The sequence below is a fragment of the Mya arenaria genome, chromosome 6 (assembly GCF_026914265.1).
Source record: "Mya arenaria isolate MELC-2E11 chromosome 6, ASM2691426v1".
In the NCBI taxonomy this organism is placed as follows: Eukaryota; Metazoa; Mollusca; class Bivalvia; order Myida; family Myidae; genus Mya; species Mya arenaria.
In genome coordinates, this window is record NC_069127.1 from 24,075,057 (window position 1) to 24,094,099 (window position 19,043).

The 19,043-nt window shown below is 35.3% G+C and overlaps 2 protein-coding genes across 2 annotated transcripts in view; both read right to left on the minus strand.

The window, feature by feature from the left end:
* Positions 1 to 438: 438 nt before the first annotated feature.
* LOC128236594 (26S proteasome non-ATPase regulatory subunit 13-like) lies at positions 439 to 11,689 on the minus strand. Its single transcript, XM_052951563.1, has 12 exons — positions 11,546 to 11,689; positions 8,352 to 8,430; positions 8,121 to 8,155; positions 7,910 to 7,965; positions 7,535 to 7,665; positions 6,110 to 6,281; positions 5,734 to 5,813; positions 5,114 to 5,239; positions 4,507 to 4,569; positions 3,926 to 4,006; positions 1,350 to 1,466; positions 439 to 915 (listed from the first exon to the last, which is right to left on the minus strand). The coding sequence occupies exons 1-12, from the start codon at positions 11,644 to 11,646 to the stop codon at positions 820 to 822; spliced, it is 1,137 nt and encodes a 378-aa protein (XP_052807523.1). The 5' UTR covers positions 11,647 to 11,689; the 3' UTR covers positions 439 to 819.
* Positions 11,690 to 13,252: 1,563 nt separating this feature from the next.
* The window catches only part of LOC128236593 (WD repeat-containing protein 3-like), a 28,742-nt gene continuing 22,951 nt past the window's right edge, over positions 13,253 to 19,043 (minus strand). The window contains exons 17-24 of the mRNA XM_052951562.1: positions 18,909 to 19,043; positions 18,665 to 18,715; positions 18,194 to 18,259; positions 16,876 to 16,968; positions 15,948 to 16,042; positions 15,308 to 15,436; positions 14,529 to 14,622; positions 13,253 to 13,513 (exon numbers count right to left, since the gene is read on the minus strand). Coding sequence (XP_052807522.1) covers positions 13,361 to 13,513; positions 14,529 to 14,622; positions 15,308 to 15,436; positions 15,948 to 16,042; positions 16,876 to 16,968; positions 18,194 to 18,259; positions 18,665 to 18,715; positions 18,909 to 19,043 — 816 coding nt within the window. The 3' untranslated portion in view covers positions 13,253 to 13,360. The remainder of the gene's footprint in view (positions 13,514 to 14,528; positions 14,623 to 15,307; positions 15,437 to 15,947; positions 16,043 to 16,875; positions 16,969 to 18,193; positions 18,260 to 18,664; positions 18,716 to 18,908) is intronic.

Consider the following 19,043-nt stretch of genomic DNA (forward strand, 5'->3'; position numbering starts at 1 on the left):
AATGATCTTGATGACGTGATCAAGATCGAATATGGGTCATTTTGGTTAAAAAAAATGGGTCACTTTTTCACATCGTAGGAACACGTGTTGTCACATAAGGGGCTGCGTTTTCATCCAATCTTTTCCAAACTTGATCAGAATGAGTGTATTGATAAGGTAGCAATGTCTGATTATAATTAACATTATGTCATCTTGCGTCAGAAACTAGGTCACAAGTTAAAACTTAAGGAACACATTTTTTCATCTGATCACCACATTTACTGATCAAAATGATTGTGGTGATGAAATAACCATCATAAAGTTTAGAATTAACATTAAAGATTTTATGGCATATACCTAGTTCAGCCAATGTTGTATTGTACTCGGGTGAGTCTTGTAGGGGCCATCATGACCCTCTTGTTGAATTACACAGTTAAATTCAAAATGACAAACAATCACTTAAATATGTGCAAGTTTTATTGTGGATCACATCTTTATTACTAGTAGTACAGTATTCTTGTTACATAAACTTCAATAATTAAGGAAACCACAGTAAATGCACAGACAATGTTGACTATCAACTGAATATGCTATGTAATAGTAATTTTCTGTCTCAAGCATGAAGTCATCTGTGACCATTTAAATATATCATGTTTCAAAGGATGCTTTAGCAAACTAGCACATGGAAGAAACATGAATGTCTGAACAAAAGAAGCACATTGATATAACACAAAATTAAGATGTCTATGATGAAAGAACACTAGCTGATGTATCATGCACCAGCTCTGTGCCTGCTTCATGAGAATATCAGTGCCTGCTATATGAGGATGGTGTTGGTCACTATGTGAGAATGTCATGGGCTTTCACTTCTAGCAGCCGTTCCATCTGTTTTACATCCTCACACCACGTCTGCAAGCGACACTGCATGGTAGATATCTGAAACAAGGAACATGATTCATAAAAATTAAGTTATGTTTACCAGTCTACATATTACGACAGTGAAGAAAAGCAGACACAAATGTCGGATCATTACAACCTAACAGAGAGCAGACACTGAGAGGCTGTGCTTGTCTCATTTTTTCTAATTTAATAAAGGGACATAATGCACCAATCATTATTTTACACAAAGCAATTGGATAATTTACTGATATGCATTATATCATTGTGGAAATTTGCTCCAAGTTTCACCTTTTGTTATATATGTCTTGTATAACAACTTTTTTTTTTTTTGTACAGTGAGAACAATAACAATGCTGACAAAACCTTGACTGTGTTCCTCAACATTGAACAGCTAAAAAAGTTAAGAATCCATATGTTGCCTATATTCTCCAGTCAAGCACCAATCAGGCTAAATGCCCTGTAGTATTTACCTGGTTGACGTCAAGGACACGGGGCTGGACCCAGGTAAGGTGAACGCGGTGATCAACCTCGTCTATAGATCCTTTCACCAGTCCAAGACTGAGTGCCTTCATCACCAACATCTCAACCTACAGTTACAACACAAGACTTAACACACAAAAAAGAATTGATATCAAGCAATTATTCACAATTAAAAGGCATCATCCACTAGTCAATATATCATAGGTCACCATCCACTAGTCAATAAACATAAATAATATTAATAAATCACAGGTCACCATCCACTGGTCAATATATCACAGGTCACCATCCACTAGAAAATAAAACACAGGTCACTATACCATGGTCAATAAATCAAAGGTCACCATCAACTAGCCAATATATCACAGGTCACCATACACTAGTCAATAAATCACAGGTCACCATCCACTAGGCAATAAAACACAGGTCACCATACACTAGTCAATAATCACAGGTCACCATCAACTAGCCAATATATCACAGGTCACCATACACTAGTCAATAAATTACAGGTCACCATCAACTAGCCAATATATCACAGGTCACCATACACTAGTCAATAAATCACAGGTCACCATCAACTAGCCAATATATTACAGGTCACCATACACTAGTCAATAAATCACAGGTCACCATCCACTAGGCAATAAAACACAGGTCACCATACAGTGCTCCAGCCAGGATTTGAAAAGGGCAGGGTGGAGTTTTGAAAAGGGCAAGCTACATGAGTCGTGTAGGGGCGTTTGGGGGTGGTGGTGGGAGGGGTCAATCCCTGTCACAAGGTTGTTGTTTTTTTGTTTTTTTAGGGGGGGGGGGTCTGCCCCTAGAATTTGTTTTGTTTACATACTCAATTTAAATCATTTTTCATGATTTTCAGACTTATACAAAATGGTGTTGTTGTTTTTTCTCAAATTAGAAGGGTGTGTTTTAATATTAAAATTTGTTTTTTTTTGTCTGTGGTAGTATGATTCTACTTGTCTGGAGTCTTCTTTAGTGCAATGTCACATATTTCTCCTAAAAATTATGTAAAATGAAGAAAAAAACAAACACAGTTAAACATTTGAAGCAATCAAATAAATAGATACAAAAATATATATATATATGTTGGAGACGAATCTTAGTTTGGTACGATCGCGATTGGGTACGAATGTTACATTCACCCTGGCTGTTATTTGATTGTCTTTGGTAAAATAATGTTTAATATGCTGATTTTTTAGAATAAAATGACAATAAAAATCACTTCCCTGGTTTAAAAAATCACTTATAAAACAGAGCATTGATAAAATAACTCCGAAAAATGTTCTGACAAAATGGCGGTTTAGGCGAATTTTGACAAGATTGTGGACATGGTAAATAAATGCTACATAAAACATCAACATATTTTTGTGGGTAACAAAGAAATTTTTATCATGAATATTTTAGAAATTAACTTTCAAAACTTTTACTGAAAAGGTGATGTATTTGATTGTGTCAGCACCACCTTTCTTATGTTTACAAATCGGCAGTGACCGTCTGCTTCAAATCAACAATTTTTAATTAAAATGGCGAGTATCATCAGTACAATACAATTAACAATTATTTTTAAAGATTTGTGCTTGACAACTCTTTTCACCATCCCTTCACATTTTCTATCGCATTTTATGAACTTTCATGATTGAATGAACGAGTTCTCAATGTATATTCTGATTGGCTGACATTAAAAAGCTCCGCCTCCTGCCGATGTTCCCGTATTTGGCTCTTCCTAATAATTGGATTAGAAGATTACAAATTATGAATACACAGGTCGTCTGCTCACTACACAAATACACACTTAGCTGTCATATGACTTGGACAAGGCACATGGGAAGATGAAAAGGCAGTACGGCATATTTTAAGCAGACAATGGGGGCATGGTGACACCTAGCGGGAACACTATTATCATAAGTATTACGTAATTTGTCTCAATTATGACAGCAGATTAAGGGCTGCTGCTCTTTCATAATGATTTCAATAGTAAAAAGGGCACTAACGGAATAATTGGCCCTAATAGAGTATTTGTGAAAAGGGCACTATTCAAAAAAGGGCAGGGCGGTAAGAAAAGGGGCACGGGCGCTGCGCCATTGAAAAACGGGCTAGCTGGAGCACTGCCATACATACAATGGTCAATAAATCATAGGTCACCATCAACTAGCCAATATATCACAGGTCACCATACACTAGTCAATAAATCACAGGTCACCATCCACTAGGCAATAAAACACAGGTCACCATACATACATTGGTCAATAAATCATAGGTCACCATCAACTAGCCAATATATCACAGGTCACCATCCACTAGTCAATAAATCAAGTGGAGGCAGCCAAGCATTAATGAACATGGAACTGTTATTGAACAGCAACTAAATGACAATGCAAAGTCATCAGCTAAAGCCACCAAGTAGTGCAAATGTTAGAAAAATGTTAAGTGATGTATACATGTAGGTTAGAACTTGTCAGTATCATGTCATCCAAGACTTGCTATAATTTTAACGCACAGAGATTGTCATCCACATCATTATAATGCTACTTTTTTCCTATATCATTACCTCATTTTCTGGAAGTCGAGTTTCTGTTGCAATTTCATCAAATGAGAGATTTCTGTTAGTTGCTGGTCGTTTGAAGGTCATCTGGAATATACATGCACATGACCATCAAGTTAACATTCACCAAGTTTCATGAACATACAAGCCATTCATGTACATGATAATCATTAAAACCTATAAATTCAAAAAAATATTTTGAACACTATGTTTTTTTCTTTAGATTTCTTCTATCTGGTATTTGATAAGGTAACAAGAGCTGTCACAGAGACAGTGCGCTCGACTTTTTCACAGCTCATAAATGACCAAAAATACATAATTCATCATTCAAGTTAATACAGATGCTCTTTAATTCAACTGAAATGGACATAAAATGATGTAGTTTGCTTACTTTGAAGGCCAAAAAGGCTTGTTGTTTATTAATCATGGTTTAATTTTTGTACATTCCTTTACAGCGTATAAAACCCATTAAAAGATGATAGCAAAATAATATTGGGTCACGTAAATATTTGTGTATAGCTGACTTTGAAGTTCAGTTTAATATAACTTAAGTCTCCATAAAATCATACAAATATGAAATACTTTACCTCCATTAAACACAGGAGAGAGATTTTTTGTCTCATGATGATTTCACTGGCTGCCAAATCAGGCTGTTAAACATCAATCATTCAAATTAATGTAACAGTCAACATATTCCAGTTAGTAAGATATTTTTAATCGGAGGAACTAAACTGCTACAAGTATTATCACCCAAACTATGATATTCTTTATAAGCTGATAGAATGGGTTTATTTGTTGTACAAGTTTCATCAATGTCAATAAAATGCTACTAGTATCTTAAAAAGATTTAAATATGACATTTTATTCATATCTGGAGAAAAAAATGCAACTATAACTTGCCAACTTCACAATTTTAAATCATAATAATTCATTTTTCTTCAAGACTGATCAAAAGTGTCACAATAAAAGTAACATTGACACCAGGTTTGTATATTTTGAACTTCCAAAACTTTAACTTTTGAAGTTACTAAAAGCTTATTGAAGTTTTTGTACTTCCAAGGCAACAATTTTGAAAGTTTTAGCCCATTTCTAGGGAGTCATACACTTCCAAACTTCCAGAAGCCCTGAGTCATCGATAAATATATTATTTAGTCCCTAGTCTCACAAGATCACATATGCTTTATTAGGGCCTACCTGTTGTCCCCATGACTTCTTGAGCTCATCAAACTTGCTGATGTTCCCGCTGTTGAAAGCATACAGTATTTGGACGACCCAGTCACGCTCTGTATTCCTTAACGACTCCAGGATAGGGTGGGCCAACTGGTAAAGGTGAGTTTTATGTACAATGCATTCATGTCACAAAGTAGACCAACTAACATACTAGTATAACAGCTTTGTCAACTCTCAACTAGCTGAAGTTTACAGACCTAAAGTCGAACAGTAACTGGGCAACCAGTCACACTCCAGGCTAGGATGAGCAAACAGATAACAGTACAAATAAGATTTAAGCTTAGTTCGGAGGGAGAAAAAATACCATAAATGTTACAGTTGAAACTCACTCTGACAACTCAGATAGCATGCAATATATAACATATTCACCGTGGTGCACTCACTTCATAAAGAAATTGATTACTTGAGTAGTAATAGAGGTTTGAACTTTAGATTGACCGGAAAACTTTCTGAGCTTTGACACGAGACTTAGTGACAACTAACTAAAGCCCCTCTGATCTGAATGCTCAGCTAATTACTTCGACATCAACTATTGTAAGTTAATAGTATTGTGACACAACAAACTAGAAAAACAGTAGACTTACAAGTTCACCAAAGTTGTATACACCATCTCCAAGGATTGCGGCCAGGCCTAGATTGAATGCTCTTTCTGCATGTTCACCAGCTAAAACATACAAACTTGAGTCTTGAATCAGGTAAGACAAACATCATACTCTTAAGCCTCATCATCAAATCTATTTTTTTAATATTAATATTAAAATTGGAATTGGTATATGTAAGTATTTATTTAACAAAAAATGATTGGCAGCTTCTGTTGACACTCTGAAAGATAATATAATTCAAGGCTTACTAGACATTTTCATTTAAACAGCTGCTTCCAATCATTTATTGACATTAAAATCAATATTACAACCAATGAATATTTTTACAATCGATATCAAAAGTTATCCATTTACTCACAAGGTATGGTTTCTAGTGGCGTACATCCCAAGAACCGCAATGCCTCTTTGTAGTACTCTGCATGGTTGCCCATCAACTTGTGGTAGTTGCTAGATACTTCATAAAACCTGCTGTGGACAGCACTTACCCCATCCACTGTGTCCAGAATGGCCTGGCATTCCTCTACTACTGCCTGAAAGGTGGATATTAGTTTTGAGTTCCATATACTGGTAAACTACATGGCCCTAATTGGTGCTGCTGTGTGCGTGCTTAAATCAGTATTGAGACTAGTACTTGAAACAATATCATTATAATTGACTCCGATTTATGATACTTTATTTCTGTACCAAGTGCTCCAGCTAGGCCTAAATAGCAGGGTGGGGCACCCCGCTGCCCTTTTCAAGCACCCTGCTGCCCTTTACTACACCCTGCTGTGCCCTTTTGTTTGACAGAGTCAATTTTCAGAAATAAGTATGAAAATAATAAATATTAATAGTTTTGACACTAAATTAAAGAAAACAGGTAAGGTATTCATAACCAACAATTAGGATTGAAAGTAATTACAACAAATACACAATAAGAATTCAACATTGGCCCTTGCAAGTGCCCGATCAAGGCTCATTGAAAGTGCCCTTTTTAACCTAGCACCCTGCCTTTTTCAAATCCTGGCTGGAGCACTGTGTACCCATGTATGTACATTGATATGTAAAATAAAAACAGCAGCCAATTGTAAAATACTGGATAAAATTTTGGTTCGGTCAAAGTTAGCCAAATTGATTATTGTTGGTCAATAATTATCCAATAATTATTATTAACAAATATATCATTGAAATGTACATATTAGCCAAAATATAATCTGTGGACATCTTATCCAAGTTTTATACATTTTGCTGCGGGTCTTTAATCAATGATAACCTGTCCTCCAAACGGATCCAAATTTGGGTTTTGCAAGTCAGATACAAAGATCTCCAATATAAATCACTAAAAGGAGTGAGACAACTTTCCAAGGATTATCCAGTACTGAATACTCCAGATTTCGAACAAGTTTAACCAGTTCTACCAACAAATAGTAACACTGAGCACCTAACAAAGGAGCCAGAGCAAGCAGGCTGGGAATGGAGCATGGGTCTGTCATTAACTATATTATATTGGGCCAATTGTTTAGAACTTCGATAAAGTTAACGTTTTCTAGAACTTCGTTAGTACCTTTAGAAGGTGAACTATTTTGTAACATACTAAATATATATTTGGATAACACACATGTACATCTGAAACCGCATCTGTGACCAGTGTCTCGAACCTTGTAGAAATACTGTAAGTCACAAGTGTGTCCATTTTAGCATCAGAGAAGATTTCAAAGTTAACAATGATGTATTTAACGTTGTGTTTACTTTTACAATTCTGAACAATAGGTCCTACAATATCTCGACTTAAAATGGTATATACCTTGGTCCCCTCTAGGTCCTTAGCTCGCAGTTTTATGGTGCCTATCCCTATCATACACAGCAGTCTGGCTTCAACTGTCGCCTTTACTTTCTCTTTGATCTTTTCCAAGAAATCTACTGCCTGCTTTGGGTCTGAAATTAATTTGAAAATTACCTTTTACGGTACTTCACACAGTTGCTTAAGTTATAATTTACTGATCAGGTGTGAATTTAACTTCATCCATCTCTTTTAAATGACTTTAGCTTTAAAGGGGTTATTTTGTATATTTTAAGCTCTTTATCATTCTACCACAGTGACATGTAGGAGTTAATAAATAATCCATTGTTGAACTGCAAAGAAAATAATCCCTTTACTGTCATTCCAAATGATACCAACCTTGTATTTGTCTCACAACAAAGACAATGATTTCTGCAAGGGCTAAATGGTTTATCCTGTAAAACAAATGAGTTCCTCATTATGATAGCCATGTGATAAATTTGATTCAATGTTTTGATTTTTAAAATACAGTTTAACATTTATTTGAAACACTATATATGAAACCTACTAGATACACAATGTCATGAATATGTTTTATATTAAAGAATACCTGTGTTCGAAGTCTGAGATGAAGTTTTCATACATCTGAAAAGTAAATCATCTTGTGTTAACATTTTAAGAATGAGTATATTGTACACAGAGTTTAAGAAACAGATATTTAAGAAACAGGATATATACATGACAATTCATGGGTGTATTTACGTTTAAATCTAACCTATAAAAATAGTTATTTTTAATTTATGAATTATGCTTGAACACCAAGTAGCTATGGCTAACTTACGCGTATCAATCCTTCTCCTTTGCTGAAGATTGGATTCTTTACGAAGTTTCCTACCCTCAAAGTTAGCTGATGCCATAATCTGGAAAAAAAGTTTTTACGTGTGCTGATATCAGAGTAAGCGAACACTCTTGATTTTTATCAAATATGCCGTGCCTATTGCAGGAGGGCTATCAGTTCACCCATTCATTTAACTAGCTGCTTGGTCAGCAATTGGCCATATCATAACAATCATCTAGTGTGGTTCAAACCTTGGTCTTCCCACTTTGAAGTCAGACACCTTAAGTTAACCACAATGTTACAGAAGTGGTAAGCATACGTCTCAATGGCCGTGTATAGCTCACAGGGCTCATCCTAGACAGAAATTTTAGGGAGAAGTGAGAACGGGGGAGGGTGCGGGAGGTGGTTCCCCCTCCTGTAGGTCGGAAAATTTTGAGATTTTAATTGTCAAATGGTGGGTTCTGGTGTGTCCTGGACAACTTTTCTATGCATTTAAATAGGTGTTTGAATTGTTTTTAAAATAGTCATACTGGTTTTTTTAGTTGGAATTAATTTGTTGTATATACCTTTAAAAAGAAGTCAAGTTTCAAACATTTTATTACATGCAAACGGTTAACCTATCATGCACACATACATATATATCAGAATTTAAATACATGATACATGATGGCATCTTGTAACTCAGTTACACTCTTGTTTGATGTGTAAGAGGGTGAGGGCCCATTCATGAGATGGCCAAGATCAGCACCTATGGCCCTGGCAAGCTGGAGGTGGTACTGAAATTCCTCCTTGGGGAGCTCCCGCTTAGCCAGGTGGTAGGCATTCTTAAGGAGCTTGGGGTCAAGCTTGTCATCCTTGGACAGTTTGGCCAGTACGATTTTCCTCATGGGTTCCTGGGAACACAGAACTGTCTCTCCAAGGCGGCCTTGTGCTGATTTGCTGAAAAATATTTTGCTGAAAATACACATATTTCTTTAAAAATATTACATTTAGTATCTCATCATTTTCAGCTGTCATTTAAAATAATTTGGGCATATATTACAACATGTTTTAAAATATATAAAACCAGACACCTTAAAATTAATACCACTTTGAATTGATTTATCTGCGGACTAAGCAATGCTTCTATTGTTTTAATAAATACTTACACAAGCCATGTCTCTGATGATTGGTTGTTTTTGCTGGTTGGTCATGTCCAAGGGCTTAGGCGTTGTCCAACTTAGCACATCTACAAACTTCGCAGTGCCTTTTTTTTATCTGCATCTTGTTAATGTACCAACTGAAATTATTTTGATAATTTAACTTTTTGAAAGATTTCTTATTTGAACTGTCGATCAAGTCATCACTATCAATATCGTCAGCTTTACGTTTCAGGCCTGGGGAATCCCGCAGAAGCCACGTAGAAAGCATGATTACTATTAAACAGAATGCAAAATATCTCATATATAGAATATTGATGTGAACCGATCGAAGAAAAAATAATGGAAACATTTAAAAATAAAAAAACAACAAACCTGGAACTGTGATTCGCACTTGCCCTTCTCGCTAACTTCGCAGTAATCACACCCAATTAAGTTCATTTGTCATCATTTAAACCGCTATTGTCATAAAGTATAAATCCTAATTGGCCCAAATTGACTTTTACAAACATCCGCAAGTGTAAATATTAATCCCTTACAATTTTATTACATCGATGACGTAGCGCATACATGTACACAAAGTCAATGGTGCAAACACGTGCCTCGATTGAATAAAACAAGCGTTCTCATTGGTCGAAGACAAAGGAGCATATTTACTAGGTTTAACACGATTGGCTGTTTGTCAATCGAGCTGACAGGCGGAAGGCGGAGTCGCTCTGTTTTGACAAGCATTAGTTCTTAGCGATATCGACTTTTTGATCTTTGAAAAAGTCGGCGAAGTTGATTTCGCTTTGATCTTAGAAAATAGCGAAGTTGCCGCTGGCAGGGCGACTTAATCGCCTAAGTCGCCTGGTAGGATGAGCCTAAATAAGCTTTACATGTATTTCGATACCAAGACTGAATGTCGTGAAATCCATGTGTTTCAATGTACTTAGTTGTCAGAACAGGGTTTCAACCAATTTTAGGGCTGATGTAAGGTCCCATTCCCAAACCAGGGAAATATACCTTTTCCCCAAATTTTCGTTAAATATATTTCACCATAATCTCGACAAATGAAACCTTTTAAAAATGTTTGCTGGTGAAATTAAATTTTTCATTTATTACTGGCACACTACATTGTGTACTGTGTTTTGATATATAACATTAAATTGAATTTAAAGGATTTTTTTTTCTGTCAACTTGCAAAAAAAATATGTCAACTTGCAAAATTCCCTATTTTAGCAAAAATAAAACTGAATTCCCTTTTGTAAGGACCTTGCCCAACTCCATAATTGTAGAAGACAGCCTTGAATAAGTTATTTATTCATCATTAAATAAATATGCTAAGTGTATCAAAACTCGCTGACTGTTGCTTCTTTGTAAACAAGGCATAACATGTTTGTTTTTTTCTTTCAATTATCATAACGACATTTAGCTACAAACTGAACAAAAGAATGGTAGTTATTCAATTGTTGTCACAACACTTGTCGAAGCGACATGTTAAGTGCATTACTTTAACAAGAAATTACACAGAAGAAATCAAAAGGTGAAATATTTTATTTTTTTGTATTCTTTTAAATAAAATCACATTTTCTGCATGTTCTTCTTATCCATAACCAGCTCTGGTTAATACATTTTCTGACTTTCAATCCAAGTTAACATGGTGAAATAATACATATGATTGTATTATGCTGTTAAGCTATTGCTGGTTTTGCATCAGTGAATATTCCAAAAGTTGTTGTTTTTAGAACTTAGTTATTTGTGACCTCATATTCAGGCAAGTATAGAAGTCCACCTATGTAAGCAAATAAGTGTAATACCAAAATTTTGGATATTCCCCCACCTTATCATTACTCGGTTGGCCTACTGAAATGGAAGACTTCAAATCGAAACTTTCAAAAGACCTCAACTGCATTTGATATTAACGTTTACATTCTCCTAATCAAACCGGCTAACGCTTAGTAATCCTGTACATTGCCAATACATTGTTCTGACAGAGCTAATGTGCTAAGTCATTGTAACCAAACACGGCACAAGTCTTTTAACCAGAAGAATACAGAAATAAGACAGGCGAACTACTTTTTGTTGTAAAGTTCTTCAAGCGCTCCCCATTCTGTAGCAACATCCCCTGATGATTTCCTCTGCTGTTCAGCTAAATAGGCACCAACGTCTTTAGGCATTTTAATATTTGTTGCCGGCGGAAGTGTTGATAAATCCTCTAAATTAAAGAACCTTTGCAGGGAGGTAATTCCTTATAATTTTGACCTAAACAAAACGTCTTTTTAAAGAACGGTATATTGACAAAGAAAGTTAAACAACTCTTTTGCAGTAACCACCCCTATCATGTATGGCTTTTATAAGTGTACAGTATACTTGTCCTAAAGTTGATGGTGTGAATTCGATTAGTCTTAAATTTTCAATTATTTTAAGGCAAATAAACGGTTGAGTACAAATACACTGATTAAACCCTCAATGAAATCCTGTTTCACTAACCATTACAAGCAGATATCCCAAACATGTGTTAATTAATATTTAAAAATAATATTTCAATGCATGTGTAGTATGTCTGTGTTGTTTTTTACGTTTTGTTATTTTCTTTGTAATTGTACAAATGAGAATGTTTATATATAGTTGAAGAACAACACTAGCTCCAGCCATGGTCAATTTTGTCGTTCCATATTTTCACTTTCAATTCTCCAATATACAAACATATAAGTATATTGTTAAAAAGCAAATAAATAGTCCACAAGGTCAAAGATATTTAATACATAAAACATGTACTAGTCAAGTACAAAATTAGTTGTTTCTGTGAATCTATGTTTCATCATGTTTCAAAACAGTCAGGAAAGAGGCATCAGTTTATAGTCAACTGTCCTCACATGAATAACAATTTATCAGTATTGTTCTGACATCCTCTGTGACACCTATAGCCCCTGGGAAAACATTTTACCATTCCCAAAATGGAAACATTATGAAGAATGAAATTAGCAACCACTAGCCATAATTGATGTCACCACTACTTATCGAGATATATTGATGCCACTACTTATTAATACATATTGATGTCACCACTACTTATCGAGATATATTGATGCCACTACTTATCAATACATATTGATGTCACCACTACTTATCGAGATATATTGATGCCACTACTTATCAATACATATTGATGTCACCACTACTTATCGAGATATATTGATGCCACTACTTATCAATACATATTGATGTCACCACTACTTATCGAGATATATTGATGCCACTACTTATCAATACATATTGATGTCTCTACTTCTTATCAAGATACATTGATGTCACTTCTACTTATCAATACATAATTGATGTCACTACTTCTTATCAATATTTATTGATGTCACTACTTATCAATACATATTGATGTCTCTACTAGTTATCAAGATATATTGATTTCACTACTTATCAATACATATTGATGTCTCTACTAGTTATCAAGATATATTGATGTCACTACTTATCAATACATATTGATGTCACTTCTACTTATCAGGATATATTGATGTCACTACAACTACCACTTATCAATATATATTGATGTCACTGCCACTTACCAATATATATTGATGTCACTACCACTTATCAATATACCGTAGATTGATGTCACTACCACTTATCAAGATATATATGCTAAAAAATTTAAAAGGTTAATTTACGTGCCCTGCAAAAGACCTTGGACAGCTATTAAAATTTCCATTCAGTGACAACTCAACGCTGTACGGTAACCTTTTCATGTCAAGAATAAGAAAACCCTTCTGATGTAAATTTAATTTATATTACATGTACACATGTTCAATGACAAAACAGCTATACATGTCCATGTACATAAGATTTATTAAAACACTAAAGTCAATGCATGATTCAAGTCTTAACAGCCAGTATCGCCTTTTTCCTTGATTTCTTTTTCTTCTCCTGAAATCTCTTTGTAGCATCAGCAAAAAAGACCGTCTCTTCTGATTCTTCCAACTGTCCCTGAATGAACTTCAGCCCTGCAACGTTAAATCCTACTCTGTCCTGCAAAAGATATGACAAAAACATGATTGATATCAATGACATACATGTACATGTATCCTTACCAACCAGGCTCCATGTTCTTGAACAATCTTTGGTCTATCATCATCATCAAGCTATGCTCACTTTGTTTGTCTTGGTTAAAATAGTGTAAGAAGCTCTCCGTTTAAACAAGTTATTTTGGGAGTTGGGGGGGGGGATGAGAGTCCTCCCCAATGAAAATTGTGGTTAATTGCAGTTTGAAATGGTACATTCTTGTTTACTTAATGCTTATTTTTGTGCGCCTCGGCAAAAAATGTAACCATGAGGAATTTCAACTAAGGTGGGTTTTAACAAGAGCCCATGTTGACCAACATTGAAATGAAGTCTTATAAATGTTAGTGCAATATTTTTGAAGCTACATGTGACACAATATTTTTCAGACCATTGTTTACTAAGTCAAGGGTCATAACTCTTGTTAGTGGAGTGAAATGTTACATAATTTGCATGTGAGCAATAGCCCATGCTGACCAACACACGCCATGTTTGTAGGTGCAATACTTTAAGAGGTACATGCAACACACCATTTTTACGAATACGATGGATTTAACCCCTTCACAGCCTTTATGTAACTAGGGGTATTGATAGGAATATTAAACCTGTTATGCTTATTTGGACAAACTGGGGCCTGGCTGTTGAGTTAGCTTTAAAAGCAACACATTAGTGTCTGCCAACAGAGTAAGGGGCGATGGGTCCCATCTTAATTTGACGCACATAGGAATTTGCTTATCCGGTTACAATATTACATATATTCATTACACATATAAACTTATTAAAGGGCTAATAGTCTTATCATTGGACTGCATACAAACCAGAAGTCAAAATATGAGATATTATTGTCAGTCAATCAAATGTTTACCAAATATAAACCCTGGCTAGAATTTAAAGGTAAATCAAAATTGACATCAGGCTAAGTGAAAAGTACACACCAAACACTTGCCAGGGATTTACATGAGCAGTACATAAATGTATATCTTACCATTAGGCCTTGCACTTTTTCTTTTGTTGCTTTCCTTAGGTGATCTACTACAGGTACCAGCTCTGTACAGGATGTTATCTGGCCATGATGAACTCTGAAAGGGAAACTTACATCAGATGACCTGAAACTTTGATCAGAGGCCAGTTGGCAGAGTTGATAGGGTCACCAAAGAACTCTACCTATCGAAGCCTGCTTTTCAAAAGCGCTTTTGGTTAAAATCAAAATGAGTTAACAAATAGAAAAAAAGATGGAAAGGTTATGTCCCACCGCATCACTAAATCCACATATGGACATTCATGATGTGAAAGTTTAACAGTTTTCAAATATATACCGGTAGATAAGGTAAAGTGTACATATCTTTGTATGTGAGTATGTATATTATTCAGATGGTGCCATCTTTAATAGCAAATGAAAGTATAATAAACTAAGTTCAAATGGGGTCCTTTGGTTGTGGCTGAAGAGACAGTAGAGCAGAAGATATAGTCTGTCAAGGGAGTCCGGGTATTTACTCTAGCTCTTATTTCAAATAGACTCCTTGATTCTTTAATATGCTTTAGGTATAAGACTGATATACAAGACTGAAACTCTGGAAAAGACTTTCCACCTGTATTGAGTATACTCCAAATTTCCCATAACTACCCTCAAAATCGAGCACCCAGATCAGGAGCCACTGGTACCATGTTTCTAACATCTTTGGTATGACAGGTTCCAGGTTTGAACTTGCGACCTCTGACACCAGAAGAGGATGCTTTACTACTGCGCTACCATTTTGTTCTCACCTGAGCATGAAGAAGAGGCATCTACAGTTGAGTTCCACTTCCCAGCCTGCTGAGATGAACTCGTCCAGCAGTTTGAGGAGATCTATCACGTACGAGAATGGGAGAACCAGTAGAGCCTCCTCTAGCTCACTGAAACAGAATTAGTTAAGGGGGTTAGTTATTCACAAACACATCATTTTTTATCTTCACACTACAATAAACTAAGATTTCCCTTCGCATGCCCCCAAGACAGGAACTTTGGGATTTACTGAAGTTTCGGCCTTTCAATTTGACATGATTTGCAAAAACAATGCCCAAATCTAACATTGACCTGAATCATGTTCAAAATTGTATCAGTTTGATTTACATGTCAACGGAAGTTTTAATACTGGAATTTACAAATAAATTGGGTCTGTATGTATAAGTTGTGATGCTACTTTAGGACATTATCATACAAAAATTCACGATATTGATAATGCTTCCATAATATAGAATTAAAATAATTGCCCGCATACTATAGATCGATTTTATAAACTTACGATAAATTATTTCAATTTCGTTTTTCTTCCCTGTGTTCTAAAGAACAGTTGTAGATCTTTTACTCAATTTTACTTACTATTTTCCCTATGCGTATTATCTATCTTAATGTAATATTCAGTACCTTGATTTTACTTTGCGTACTACCATCTGCACATATTTTTCTGGTGTGGAGACATTGAATGCCAACATCATTGGGTGCGGTTCTGGCTCTTGCGTCTGAAAGCATACTACATTGTGAATTGGATATGTAGCCTAAATCTAAAGAAATAATGTCATCTGACTGCTGATCAAACTCAGTCAAGATATATCCCTCATAAACATTGTCACCAAGTTAAGTATTGTTTTTATATGAAATGTTGTAGATCAAAATTGAGAAAATATGCCAATAATAACAGTGACCAAGTTTGGTCCCTGTAGGTCTGCCATTCTATGTAGGCGACAAAAATTGTTAAAAAACCCACCACATATATGTGTACTTTTAACATCATACATGACTGTATAACAAAAATGGCATCATTACCTAACTTTACAAAACATTTTTATGTTAGATTTTTCTAAATTTCCCCCAAAAAAGAGTCCAGAGCATTTATAGAGGAAATGATATGAGGAAATATATTCAACAAACAGAATTTCCTCCACAGTTATAAATATTATGTTAAAATCCTGATTGTCATACTTTTAATAATGAATGTTTAGAAAAATTAACTGCACCCTGAAATTGTACACAATGAGCGCACAGCACAAGCATATAATTTCATTTGCAAGGATAGTGGGTGAAGTCACTGTTGTGTAGCATATTGTCAAGGACATTGTGGTGTGTATATATATATATTGAAATATCGCTGTTATTTATCCACACGCTACATACCGCACAGTAAGAGCTCTACCACTTATTACTGTTTAGATAACTCACTAATGAATAAAAATAAAAAAAACAATCTCCGATATGGTACAACTGACTTGATATGCATTGGCTAGGTGTCAAAAAGTTCTGAGGCAGGCATTTATCTAGGAAATCTTGGGGCAATATTAAGACTGTATTGTCCTACCTTCTTGTGAGCCTGCTGGGATTCGAGGCGGTATATGGACCACTTGTATTTCTCCTCCTTATACAGCTCTATAGCTTCCATGATCCTCTCAGCCTGACAAGTTGCAAAGTTATACATGATATACCTGTATAAGTTTTTAAGAAATTGAGCAGTATTTGGGGATTGGTTGGAGCTGATATATTTGAACTACTATCACTCAAAACAAGAGACTGTTGAGAGAAAGCAGGTCTGTTTGTTTACAATTCATTGGAGCAAGGGACAAAACTCAGTAATTATTAGAGCCAGAGGCTACGCTGAACATATCATCTCAGAAATGCAAACTCAGTTTAATTTGAATATCTTGTTTTTTTAAGTTTTTCCACTAGGACAATGACGATGCCAATGACACTTAGGTATTACAATTCTGCTATTTTTTTCTTCATAAAAAAGTTGAAACAGGATAAGGTAAAATTTGCTTTAACTAAGCTCTGTTGTTATTAGTCACATGACTTTAACACAAATCAAATACTTAAGAGTTACATACATAATACCGTTATTTAAAGCTGCACTCTCACAGATTTACCATTTTTACAACTTTTTATGCCCGAAGGTGGGCATATTAAAATCACACCATCCGTCCGTCCGTCCGGCTCTGTAACTTTCCCTTGTATGGACAGATTTTAAAATAACTTGCAACATGTGTTCCACATACCAAGACGACGTGTGGCGTGCAAGACTCGTCTCCCTACCTCAAAGGTCAAGGTCACACTTAGTGTTTATTCACAATGGAGGGCTGCATATAAGGACATAGAGTATAGGTTGTCGTGTCCGGGCTGTAACTTTCCCTTGTTTATTTTTAATCTTGGATTAGAGCAAATTTTTGTGTAAATATCTGCAAACCAGTGATATAAGACTGCCGACAAAAAATCAGATCGTAGATTTTTATATTTCCGTTCGAAAATTAATGTTATACGGCTTAAACCGTTACTAACGGTTAAAGAAAAATGCATAAAACATTAATTTTTTACTTAAATATAAAAATCTACGATTTGATCTTTTGTCAGCAGTCTTATATTACTGGTTTCCATGGATTTTCGCAAAAATTGGCTCGTTCAAATAAAAAAGTTGTCAAAACATTCAATCTGTGAGAGTGCAGCTTTAAACAGTCTGTGTAAATACATGTACAATATACTAGGCCAACAAAGCAAATGAAGAGCAAAAAATAAGCACATATATATAATCACACATATATAATATTATTTTGAAATGTCCAGAAAGTAATTTGTCTGCATATGGTACATTTATGTACAACCCCTTAAAGTATGAACAAAATACATACAGCCTTGACAGTCTCCATTGACTTCTTCCCAGCAAGCCCTGTCTCTGTGTTGGTCTCCCCAGGCACCTGACAGTCAAGGATAATGTTTAAATTTATAATGTGCAATCAGAAAAGCTGTCTACTTCACCAGAGACAAAGATTCCTAGCATGACAGGTATCAAGTTGCGAAAATAAATTCCTGTGAAATTGGCATTTTAAACAGTTCATAAATGAGAATGACAGCTTCTGTTTTATTGATGCATATAAATGAAAAGACACACAGAAATTTAAACAGGTTAGTTTCCAAAAAGTCAAATGTCTATGTGCTTATGGAAATTAAAAGGAGTTCATGTAGTATTGGAATGTGAACTAATTTGATACATTACACAATTCAATACACCACATGAACATTTCAATACACTATGATTATTCTAAGTACTTCGGTAACGCCTAAAAGATCAGACAAAGACATGGCTTTGCCCATATACTTACCACAGCCTCTCCATCCTGACCAACGGACTCTTCAAACTCCCGTTCACGCTCCTGAAAAACACAGAAACAACACTGGTGTAAGTCTGGGAACCGTTTCATCAAGATTCCTAGCTAAGATTGAACATGCTAACTGGGTGTTTTTTACTCTTAATTTTAATTTCATTCAGTTTTAATCAGAAGCAAATTTGGATACATGTACTTATAAATTATATGAGGGGTAGGACGGAATAAAAACATGGCCTACCATTTCTCGTTCCTCCTGTAGTATGAGAGGCTCATGTGTTTTCTGCCACAGGCGTAGGGACTTGTCATGTGATGCAGTAGCCAGTATGTTCCCGCTCACACTGACAGCCAGGCTCCATACTTCGCCATGGTGGGT

Bases quoted from the DNA above. Each gene is read 5' to 3' on its own strand.
- LOC128236594 (XM_052951563.1), bottom strand. From the start codon at position 11,646: ATGCCTAAAGACGTTGGTGCCTATTTAGCTGAACAGCAGAGGAAATCA. The intron at 5,814-6,109 runs GTGAGTAAATGG...TGTATGTTTTAG, and splicing joins GCCACTAGAAACCATACCTT to CTGGTGAACATGCAGAAAGA. The intron at 5,240-5,733 runs GTAAGTCTACTG...CACCTTTACCAG, and splicing joins TATACAACTTTGGTGAACTT to TTGGCCCACCCTATCCTGGA.